This window comes from Hyaena hyaena, unplaced genomic scaffold (assembly GCF_003009895.1).
Source record: "Hyaena hyaena isolate Hyena2069 unplaced genomic scaffold, ASM300989v1 scaffold_70, whole genome shotgun sequence".
NCBI lineage: Eukaryota > Metazoa > Chordata > Mammalia > Carnivora > Hyaenidae > Hyaena > Hyaena hyaena.
Genome location: NW_024080701.1, coordinates 3023632 through 3035682, shown reverse-complemented (window position 1 = coordinate 3035682; position 12051 = coordinate 3023632). Strand labels below are relative to the sequence as shown.

General features: G+C 39.2%; 2 protein-coding genes across 7 annotated transcripts in view; one reads left to right on the top strand and one right to left on the bottom strand.

Moving 5' to 3' along the window:
- The first annotated feature begins 48 nt into the window (after nucleotides 1-48).
- On the top strand, nucleotides 49-5401 carry LRRC57 (leucine rich repeat containing 57). 3 transcript variants are annotated; one of them, XM_039232848.1, is made up of 6 exons: nucleotides 49-124; nucleotides 376-481; nucleotides 586-724; nucleotides 1296-1564; nucleotides 4108-4293; nucleotides 4963-5401. In XM_039232848.1, the coding sequence occupies exons 2-6, from the start codon at nucleotides 398-400 to the stop codon at nucleotides 5002-5004; spliced, it is 720 nt and encodes a 239-aa protein (XP_039088779.1). In that variant the 5' UTR covers nucleotides 49-124; nucleotides 376-397; the 3' UTR covers nucleotides 5005-5401. The 3 variants fall into 3 exon arrangements, with proteins under 3 accessions (XP_039088779.1, XP_039088780.1, XP_039088778.1); XM_039232849.1 differs by having other exon boundaries at nucleotides 77-131; XM_039232847.1 differs by having other exon boundaries at nucleotides 96-285.
- A 2310-nt stretch (nucleotides 5402-7711) lies between these two features.
- The window catches only part of SNAP23 (synaptosome associated protein 23), a 35834-nt gene continuing 31494 nt past the window's right edge, over nucleotides 7712-12051 (bottom strand). For all 4 annotated transcript variants that reach the window (XM_039232721.1, XM_039232724.1, XM_039232722.1 and 1 more), the window contains one exon: nucleotides 7712-10859. In XM_039232721.1, coding sequence (XP_039088652.1) covers nucleotides 10794-10859 — 66 coding nt within the window. In that variant the 3' untranslated portion in view covers nucleotides 7712-10793. The remainder of the gene's footprint in view (nucleotides 10860-12051) is intronic.

The window sequence follows — 12051 nt, the reverse complement described above, 5'->3', positions numbered from 1 at the left end:
CGAACGCGCCGCGCAGCTCGATGATGTCACAGGGCGTTTCTCCCCGGGCGGAAGCCCGGGGAGCGCATCGCGGGAGAGCGCGGGCCGCGAGTCTTCACTTGCAGAGCCGTCTGTGAGCTGAAGGGTAGGAGGCGAGTCCGGCGCTCTCTGAGCATTCGTAGGCTCCGGCGGCGTCCAACCTCGGAACAGCTGTGAAAGCTGCTGGACCTGGTGGTCGGGCTCTCTGTTCTCCCTTTTCTTCCTTGCCACTTTTAGTTGGCCCCCAAGTCTAGGAGTCTGCAGGAGGTGACGGCTTGGGAATGAGACCAGCCCAGAGGCGGATGGGGTGGCTAGGTGCCTGGACTGATCGGTGACAGCTGCGTTTCCTTTCCTCAGGGACCCAAGCCGCGGCCCTAGGATGGGTAACAGTGCCCTCCGCGCTCATGTGGAAACCGCGCAGAAAACTGGTGTCTTTCAGCTTAAGGACCGCGGGCTGACCGAGGTGAGACTGGGAGGGGACCGACCAGGGAATTTAAAGGGAGAGGGACGGTGGGGGCGGTGAAGTTATTCGGTGAGGGACTCTGCGCTGTGAACCCCTTTCTCCAGTTCCCCTCAGAGTTGCAGAAGCTGACCAGCAATCTAAGGACCATCGACTTGTCCAACAACAAGATCGAGAGCCTACCGCCTATGATTATAGGGAAGTTCACTCTGCTGAAGAGCCTCTCCTTGAACAACAACAAACTGAGTATGGCTTTGGCGCCTGGGAAGCTTTTGCTAGTGATCAGCTGTTAAGAAGGGTGGTTTTCTCTTACAAGCTGATGTTTTTGTTGTTGTTATGAAACCGTTCTGAGAGCTCAAGACGCAGGAGAAGTCAGAGTCCTTAAAGCTATCTCTTGTAATTACATCTACAAGCCTTCTCTGGTGGTATAACGATTGGTACTGACTTAATTTGGACTTCAAAGGGAAGACCATCTTTAGGATGTAATGTAAACAGCTAATTTTGCTGCTATTTAGAAAGGGGGATGGAATGGGAAGGGGAGGGCCTTACAAATCCGCAAAATTGCTGTCGGATTATGCGGAGCTCCCTTTACAATCAGAGCCCAATATACACATAAATGCTTTCCTGAATTTTGATGACACCCTCACTTTCTGAAGACTGTGTTGGTAAAAATGCAATACTTAAAAATGGCACAACGTGTAGGAATTCTATGTGTATTAACAGGAGGTATATCAGTTGGCCATAGAGTTTTTGTAAACTTCATCAAAAGTGTTTTTCAGCTGTATCAGATTCAGGTTTTTAATTTTTTCATTGCCAGCTGTTCTTCCTGATGAATTATGTAATCTGAAAAAGCTAGAGATGCTAAGCCTAAACAACAATCACCTGAGAGAGGTACCGTCTACCTTTGGACAACTGTCAGCCCTCAAGACCCTGAGCCTCTCTGGGAACCAGCTGCGAGCCCTCCCACCACAACTCTGTAGCCTCCGTCACTTGGATGTGGTGGATCTCTCCAAGAACCAGATTCGGAGCATACCTGACATAGTGGGGGAGCTGCAGGTCATCGAACTCAATCTCAACCAGAACCAGGTCTAGAGTTTAAGAGTTACTTTCCTACATCATGTGGGTTATAGTCTCCTGTATAATCTGTTGTTCTCTAAACTGTAATCGTGGAGCTGGGTATGAGGCTAGATGAGATGTACAGTCTATAGGCTGTACTAATTTTTTTGTTGTTGTTAAAAACTTTTTTTTGGTTAATATTTATTAATTTTTGAGAGAGAGAATGAGAGCAGGGGAGGGGCAGAGAGAGAGAAAGACACAGAATCTGAAGCAAGTTACAGGCTCTGAGCTATCAGCAGAGAGTCTGATGTGGGACTTGAACCCACAAACCGTGAGATCATGACCTGAGCCGAAGTTGGACACCTAACCAACTGAGCCACCCAGGCGCCCCAAGGCTGTACTAATTTTAAAGCCCAAAGTGCTATGGAATTGGTTGAGACACTGGGTGTGTTTGCTTTACAGGTGTTTTTAAGAGAGTAAGATGGGTAACGGGGTGAGATAATTTCAAAAGTTAAACTACTGTCTCACAGATCTTGAAGAATTCTTCAGATCCTCCCCAAATATGCCTCTAATCATCTAGCAAGGAGCTGTGTCAGGTAGAGTAGAAAAAAGGTTTTACTTCATAGATTCTTGGAGTTGGACAACAGAGATAATTCCTTGTCCCTTTTTTGACATCTTTGTCAAGTGTGTCCTGCTTTTACTAAACATCATCTCTGACAGGCTTTCTGGCAATAGCCCATTTCATTATTGGACAGCTTTAATTTTAGTATTTGAAATTTGTTTCCATTACTTTGGAAACTCTGGTTAATATGCATCTGACTGGAGAAATAATCTTTGGTCTAGACGTAAGTCTTAAATGATGAGGGGCGCCTGGGTGGCTTAGTCGGTTAAGCGTCCGACTTTCACTTAGGTCATGATCTCGCGGTTCGTGGGTTCGAGCCCCGCGTCAGGCTCTGTGCTGACTGCCAGCTCAGAGCCTGGAGCCTGTTTCAGTCTGTGACTCCCTCTCTCTCTGACCCTCCCCTGCTCGCGCTGTCTCTCTCTCTCTCTCTCTCCTAGAAATAAATAAAACATTAAAAAAAAAAAGTCTTAAATGATGAAACATTAAACATAGTGAGAGGTGCGCTTTAGTTTATTTAGTGCCTACACTTCTAGATTTCCTGAGGCCTCTAGCTGTATTTCAAGTGCTCAAAAGCCATATGTGGCTACCTTATTGGCGACATATAGAACATTTCAATCATTGCAAATTTTTATTGTACAAAACTGTTCTAGATTGTAGTAATCTTATATTATGAAATCCAGTCTATCTCTATGGCATCACCTTTTCCTTTATTCTTATACGTTCTTGAGATTTTGGGGGGGGGGAATTATATTTGAAAAAACTTTTGGAAAAACATTGTTCAACAAGAAGTACTAGTTGCACACTCATTCCATTCACCTAGGCTGATGCCCTATAATTACTGGTTCTGATTTTAGTGTGCACCAGATTAACCAGAAGAGCTGGTGAAGAGATCACTGGGTCCCTACCCTCAGTGTTTTCAGGTTCCTTAGGTCTGGGGTGGGGTCTGAGAATTTACATTTCTATCAAGTTCCCACATGATGGTCTGAAATGATACCAGGCAGAGCAAATATAATTTGGTACATTTAAAGGGCAAGAGGTGAGTGAAATCAGAGACAGTTGCTTGAGTGCCTAAAAGTGCCTACTGAGAATGAGCATGCTAAATTGATTATGATGATGGTGACTCATGCAAATAGAAACGTTTTACTAAAAATTGGACACACGGGCATCTGCGAGGCTTAGTCAGTTAAGCGACCAACTTCAGCTCAGTCCAAATCTCATGATTCATGAGTTCAAGCCCCACGTGGGGCTCTGTTCTGATAGCTCAGAGCTTGGAGCCTGTTTCAGATTCTGTTTCTCTCTCTCTCTCTCTGCCCCTCCCCACTCTGTCTCTCTCTCTCGCTCTCTCAAAAATAAAGTAAAAAAAAAAAAACAAAAACAATTTCTTAAAAAAAAGTTGGACATGCAGGAGTAGACTAGATGTAAGCAGATATGAATGTAGATACAGACTTTCAGGTCTTAACAGAAGTAATGGCTTTAAGGATGGACTTGAAAAAGATCAAACCTAGTACTTAGGTACAAGAGAGAGTTCCAAAGAAGTGGTAGCAAATCCAACAGGGAATGAGTACAGTGAATCCTTGACTTTGATAGCATAGTGGTCAACATCTATAAAGATTGCACCAAAATGTTTATGATGGCAGATTGGAGGTGACTTTTTTCTTTAAACTTATGTGATTCTCAAATTTTCTATAATAAACAGTGCTTTTATTAGCACATTTTGTTTCTAAAAAGCCACTGGTGACCTTCAAAAGGCATCTTTTTTCCAAATAAGTGGAGGAGGAGTAACAAGCTGGATTAACACAGGCTTCAGGAATGAGTAGGTAGTGAGAAAATGGAGGCGGTAAAAGAAAGAACTGGGACAAATGATCACGTTTTTGTTTTGATTTAGTAAAAATAACCATTATAGTAGTGCTTTTGCTTTTTCCTATGACTCTCTTTTGTTGTTGTTCAATAGATATCTCAGATCTCAGTAAAGATATCTTGCTGTCCTCGTCTTAAAGTTCTTCGCCTAGAAGAGAATTGTCTTGAGCTCAGCATGCTTCCACAGAGCATCCTCAGTGACTCCCAGATTTGTCTGCTTGCTGTGGAAGGCAACCTTTTTGAAATAAAGAAACTTCGAGAATTGGAAGGCTATGATAAGGTATGTATTAGTGTACTTCATCACTGTTCCGGAGAGGACAGTGAAGTAATCCACATGAATGTATAGCTACAGGATATGTGCATAATCCTGTTTGTTAACAGGATTTGTCCCCCAAATTGGAGGTGGATTCTAAGAACCAGCCAAATGGTATTGTGCCAAGACCACTTTTCGTCCAGATAGCTTATTAAAAAGATCTTTGTCTTTTGATGGGTGTCCCTATTAAAATGTATGTGAAAGAAAAAAAAAACCCCAAAAACTATGTGCTTTATATTTGCACTTACAATAGGTTGATTTTTCAGGCAATGAAAAAGAACTTATCCAGTAAAAACCTAAATGAAAAAAAAATCATATAAAATCCTAATTAGGGGAGGCTGGGTGGATCATTTGGTTGAGTCTGACTCTTGATTTCAGTTCAGGTTGTGATCTCCTTGTCATGGGATCAAGCCCCACATTGGGCTCTGCACTAAGTATGGGGCCTGCTTGGGATTCTCCCTCTCCCTCTCTCTCTCTCTGCCACTCCCCCTGCTTTTCTCTCTCACACATGCTTTCTCAAAATAAATAAAAATTTTTAAAAATCCTAATTAGTAAAAAATAAAAAATCCTAATTAGAAAATAGGCGAATATTTGCTTATGCCAAGATACCACATATTCTTCTTTCATGATTTTTAGTACATGGAGAGGTTCACAGCCACTAAGAAGAAGTTTGCATGATGTTCTCCAGGAGCATGGGAACCATATAGGACACTGACTTGGAATCTGTTGCTGAACCAGAGTCTCCTATTGTTGTGAAGGATTATCTGCAGTAAGGAGATGATACTCCAGATTACGTTTTGCACAGTGATCTTTTTCCTTTCTAGGACTCATCTTAAGTAAGCTAAAAGAAATCAAGAGACAGTAATTTCTGAGTCTTCCACTTTGAGTCATGGATAGGGCAGAGACAATGTTGATCATCAAAACCATCATTAGTCTGACTTCAAGAAACCAGTAGCACGTTGCTATTTATATAGTGAAGGGGTGCTGCCTAGTAACAGAATCCCTTCATATGACAGCTTGAAATTTCATGTTTAGTTTCAGTGTATGAGCTTTCATAAAGTTGATTGCCATTCCACCTGTGTTAACATTTTGTATTTTTATGAAATTCAAATAATTTGCGAGAGGCTACTATGGATAATCTAAGGATTTATGATTTTATTTGTCCATCCGTTTAATTGCAGTGTTTATACTTGGAATGTAGAACGTACATAAATATGTGACTGTCTGTCTTGATTAAAAGTGTACTTTGTCAGAGAAGTACCAATACAACACTAAGAGATATGCCCCAAGGCTGCAGTAGCAAATTTTTTACTATTGCAGGTGCCTTATTGGTCGAGGGCTCTGAAGAGCTAAAACCATATATGCAAAACCTCTAAGATACAAAGGGTTTTAATAATCAAGATTTTCCCAAAATTTTGTTAGAAATAATGTCTTATTTCCCTTTTTGTATTTATAATTCTACTAATCAAATTACCAATCAAAAAACTACCTGTATAATATATTAAAATAATGTTTATAAAGCTTATTCTCTGGGTGAGAGAATATACTAAATAAAGAATTTTTAATGAACTTTGGCTGGAAAAAGGGTTAATCCTTCTTCCATCAGAGGAAAAAGACAGAAAATTTAACCTGTATGTGGTCCTTTGTTTGAAAGTAAAGTGATTAGGAAATGTTTCATGTTCTTGTTAAGGTTGCAGTAGTACTGAAATGCCTTCATGTGATTGATAAGCATTTCATTTTGCCACACTGGAACCATGCTTTTTTTTTTCCTAGAATACGTTTAAGAAATTTTATTTATTTACTTTTTACAAATAGTTTATTGTCAAATTAGTTTCCACATAACACTCAGTGCTCATCCCCACAAGTGTCCTCCTCCATGCCCATCCCCCCTCCCCACCACATCCATCAGTCCTCAGTTTTTGTCAGCATTCGAGAGTCTCTCATGGTTTGCCTCTCTCCCTTTCCCCCTCCATTTCCCTCCTCCTTCTCCCCCTTGTTCCTCAGTTAAGTTCCTCCTAACCCTCCTATACGTGCAAACATGATATCTGTCCTTCTCTGCCTGACTTATTTTGCTTAGCATAACTCCCTCAAGGTCCATCCATGTTGCTACACATGGCCAGATTTCATTCTTTCTCATTGCCATGTAGTATTCCATGGTACAGATAAACCACATCTTCTTGATCCATTCGTCCGTAGATGGACACTTAGGCTCTTTCCATGTTTTAGCTATTGTTGAGAGTGCTGCTGTGAACTGGAACCATGCTTATTAAGAGAAACTAAAAATTTACACAGGTATATGATTTCAGGTCATTAATGACATGAACATTTAGATAACTACCACCCTGTAATTTTCTGAAGTTTTGTCTTTCTCAGGGCAATTTAGCATGTATTGTCAGTTCTTTTATAAACATAGTTTAACCATTAAGCTAACAGATCACAACAGCTTAGTGTTTATACGGAGAAGTCTCTCTGACCCTAAATCTGATCTGGATATTCTCTATTTTCCATGTTATTTTCTGTTTCTCAACATGGGGACGGATGGGCTGCCAGTTTATCATTTAGCAATTGAGTTTTGCTTTTTATAAACTTTAATGCTTAACCTTTTTGATCTACTAAACAAGGTTTCTCTAAATTTTTTATCAGTACTTAACATCTAATAAACCAGAACTTATAAACAATTTAAATGTCCCCATTCAATTATTAATTGGAATTAAAAAGAATCCCTCCTCTCTGAGAATCAGTGACTGCTAGCCTTCCTAACTTGGACCCAGCCTTATTTCCAGATAGCCCTTCTTCACTCTCATTTGCCTGCTCAGTCATACCAGATTATTCTGCTCCTTACAGTGCAGGGTTTCTCCTGTAATTTGCCTTTACATTGTTTGCTCAGTCAGAAATGCCATCTAACATGCTCCTGTCTAAAACCCATTTTAAGTCTAAGCCAAATTACTTAATCCCCCATCTGTTATGATAGCACTTCTCACATTCTATATTCATCTGTCACTTGTTAGAATGAGCTACTTGTGGGCAGGAACTATGTAAAGTAACATGTCCAGATTTATAGTGCACGAGTATTTAGACTTATTTATGAGCTAGCATAACGGAGTTGGTTTACTAGTGTGTGGTCTGGAGACCCATATTCTAGTTTGGCCACCAGCCCCAAGTCACCCACATTCTTTTAGAGTTTGGTTGGAAGTCACTGTAGTATATTAAGATCATGGGCCTTGGAGTCAGAAAGATCCTGGCTTGAATCCACAGTCTGTCACTTACACATGAGAATAGAGCAATTTATTTTCATCTGTCATATGGGGAATAGCTCTAACCTTTCAGGTATGAGGATATGATAAAAAGATTCATAAAGGCATTTAGCAGAGTGCCCACAACAGAGTAAGCAATAAATGGTGCCATTTATTTCATCTGTAAGGCATTAAAATAGAAGTTAACAAGTTGTATAGAAATAGAAGGCTTGCAGCAAATACTATATTTAAAGGGATGAAAATAAATGACTAGAGAATAAGGAACTTGAATATCAATCTGAAAAATACAAATCTGATTAGGAATATAATTGGATAACCTGGGATTTTAGTAAGAGTGACCCAAAGAAAATAACATTTAAAGAGACAAATTTTGGGGTCCCTAGGTAGTTCATTTGGCTAACCGTCACTCCGGGTTTAGGCTCAGGTGTGGTCTCAAGGTCGAGCCCCACATTGGGTGCTGGGTGTGGAGCCAAAGATTCTCCCCTCTCACCCCACCTTGCACGCACACACACAGTATCTCTCTCTCAAAAAACTAATAATAAAAAAAGAATGAATTCTGAGTGCTACTGAGTATAGAATGTTTGGGTTAGGAGGAGATTCATAATTCATACATGACATGAAAAGTTCTAGAGTTGAAGTATAATAACAAGGATGAAGGAAGAAAAAATAGGCACAACTATTGGGGATAAACATAATTGTTATTCTAAGATTGGAAACTGGAAGAGCTTACCATTAAAAAAAATTACATTCGGGGAGAATACTATTTTTGAACTTCTTACTTGTAGGTTAGTGTTATGCTCAAAGTCATACAAGTAAATGACCAAAGCGAAATTTCAAAGCAGATAGTCAGACTCTGGAGCTTGTATTAACCACTTTCAGTTACTACATTTCAAAAGTAATGGTAACAAGTTTCCAGACAATGTTACATGAGAAAATCAGAGAAGGCTTTAAGCCAACAGGATCTATTTCTAGTGCATCATGGACCTAATTTCTGTTGCTTCATCCTCTTCTTTCTTAGCAGAAGCTTTGGAAGATTTTGTAACCTGGGATCCATAGATGGGCTTTCAAGACCCATTGATGCAAGATTCTTATTTATGTATGATTCATGCTTGTGTTTATTTCTCTGGGGAGATAGACTATCATGTCTTTCATCAAATTCACAAAGGAATTCACAAAGAGCTCCACCCAAAAGAGAATAGCAACTATAATTTATTAAGCTCTTATATTTGTTGGGTGCTGCTCTCAGCACTTTACATACATCACATTGAGCTCTTGCACCAACTCTATGGAGTAGGAATTATTAATCCCCATTTATAGACAAGGAAACGGAGGCACAGAAATGGGCTTGCAGTCTCAGTCAGCAAGTAGTAGAATGTAAATTCAGACAAAGTTGAGTGCCTTCTAACTATATTGTGTTGGCAGCATTTAGGTATCCTCAGAGATACTGCCTTTAGCCATAATATAAAAAAAAATTTTTAAAGCTCTAAGGGCAATTAGGTACAACACAATCCCCAGTGTTTTATACCTTCTTACCTTACACATTTACCACCACCTGCCAAACCACTCCTCTGGCATGAAGCATTTCTATTCTAGAGTGCCTGATTCTCACTTTAAATCCTTTCCTCTTCAGCCTATGAATGTCCTCATGTTAATATAATCTTCAGTAAGTGGTCATAGTTCTAGCTCATAAACATCCTTTCAGTCACTGGTGTTTTTACGCTCAAATGAGTAAGAGACTAACAATAATTAAAATGAACCTCATAACAAGTCATAGGAAGAAAAGTCCTGTCAGTACTTCCAATAAAAAATGGGAAAGGTGATAAAGGCAGCTTTCCATTGGAGTGCTTCTTGATTTATGGACTTTTGCTTTATTCAATTTGATAAGAACTGGTGAAATTATTGACCTCCCCTCCCCCGTTCCTCTACAGAAACACATTACCTATTTGAAAGAACAATTCCATTGGTTATAAAATTTAATTGTAAATATCAAGCAGTGGTTATTGGTCAAACCAATCCACATTAATAACTTTAAAGTGTGCAGATACTAGTCTTTTACATAAAGGTAACAAATACCAATCAGATTCTTATAACACTGTTCAGGATCTAAATAAATGTGATTCTGGACATAATTCAATCCATAAGGCTAGTTGAATGATAGTGCAATAATCAATAATTAAAACAAAAGCATAATTTTCCAAATCACTTCTAAACAGAATAAATTCTAGCTTTTGTAAAGTCTAAAGCTATAAACAACTCAAAGTAATATAACTATTTTTCTGCCTGAGATCAAAACACGTTTCTTTTTTTCCTATCCAAACATAATTCTTGGCATTGAGGTAAATTTGAATTCACGTGATCTACTTTGTCAAACTTTCCAAAAAATTTAGGCCCTGCTTGAGAGAGATATCCTTATGATATACATACATATTTACATATTTTTTCTTCAAAAACCAATGACAATTTTATGAGGTTAATAGGCACGTAATGGGACAATGGCAGTACTAATAATGTGAAAATAAAAAGCCATTCTTTTACACAAAGTGTTCCTATATGGTACAATATGAAATGGGATCAGAGTATCTATGTACATACATGAATCACCGAAGGTTCAGAACTAAGCTCACTTTAAGAAAATTCATTCTATTTTTTTTAGAACAGAGGTTGCCAAGTTGTGATGTATAACAAATTTTGTGCATAAAAGCTCTGAAACCAATTATTAGCCTAATTGGCAATAATGGCACCTTAAGTTAAAAACTAAACCCAACTAGATCTTTACTGTGGCTTTGCAACTTATGCTTTGTGGCCTGCAGGTTTTCCTGAGGTAACAACTTATCTCTTGCCTCTCCTCCTTGCTGCCCCCCTCCCTGCTTCCAGCTTCCTTTTTCATGGCTGTCTTTGGCAATGCTTCCAAATCTTGAAAGCAGAAGAACCTGCTGAAGTAAATCGGAAGGATGACAAAGAACACTATATATGATGTAAAAAACCAATCTAAGTATAAACCCAGGGAAAAAAATACTAAAAGGAAGGCTGAGCAGTAGTCTACCCTCAAGGGAAAAGAGAACATAAAAAGTTGGGGTCTGTACTCCTAGCCCTTCTTGCACATTATCTCCTGATTAGAAGAGCATGGAACCAAAACTTCAAACTCTGAAAAGTTCATGACTTTGAAGGAGGAGCTAGAGAAGTGAATAAATGATAAGAAGTACAGCAGCAGCTTTAGCTGTCAATGAGTTTCTTTGCTCTGGCATTGGCAATGTCAATACGATCTTTGTTGGTGTCAGCCTGAAAAAAAGAAAAAGGTATCAGCATTATGTTACAAGGTAAGCTGCTCTAATAAAACTTCAATTTCATATACTTGGGAGTAATTGATACACTGAGAAAATTCAGGAAATGGATGAAGTCACATTACAAATCTCACTGTGGGTAAGAAGAGACAGAATATGAAATTCATTTGGGAAAACCGGGTATATAAACATGACAAAGGCATAAAAGAACTTGCCAGTATTTCATGATTCCATAACATTTTTTCATAGTTTAATGTATCTGAAACTGGGATGCATCTTAAAAATCGGTGGCATTTTAGATGCATTGAAATTAACAACACCTGGGGTGCCTGGGTGGCTCAGTTGGTTAAGCGTCCAACTTAGGCTCAGGTCATGATCTCGAGGTTCGTGGGTTCGAGCCCCGCATAGGGCTCTGTGCTGACAGCTAAGAGCCTGAAGCCTGTTTCAGATTCTGTGTCTCCGTCTCTCTCTGTCCCTTCCTTGCTCACACTCTGTCTCAAAAATAAATAAACATTAAAAAAAAATTAACACTTTTTGCTATAGATTTGGACGTTGAGGGAGTCCCCAGAACTGAATCATAGAACCAGTGTTTTTAGTGTTTATTTTTGAGATAGAAAGAGACAAAGCGTCAGAGCCTGACACAGGGTTCGAACTCACAAACTGAGATCGTGACCCAAGCCTAAGTTGGACGCTCAACTAACTGAGCCAGCCAGGTGCCCCACTGAATCACAGAATCTTATCTGAGACTACTCAAGAAAGACTGAAAGAACCTTACCGAAGAGTTTTTTAACATATGTATTACCATCCACATCAATATATGAATTAAAAAGACAGGTCATATGTAGCCTAAACCCACACTACAGCTTTGAAAGCGTCTCATAAACCACTGTTTGCCTCACTGAAATCTACCATTAGGCAAGCCAACAGAGCTAAGCTTAAAAATTCACCTCATTTTTAAAGCACACTGAGATTTTTAATAAAATAACAGTAACAAGAACTGGCTTTTAGATGGTGACCCATCCAAACACTGAACACAATTGTACTTTCAGTATTTTTTCTATCACGTGAAATTAAAAAAAAAAAAAAAAAAAAAAGGCAATTCTACTTTACTCCTAGGACACTGTTTTGTGTGTCTGCTCCACAAGAACCATTTTACGTAACAAACAGATACCCACCTACTGACTCTAGAC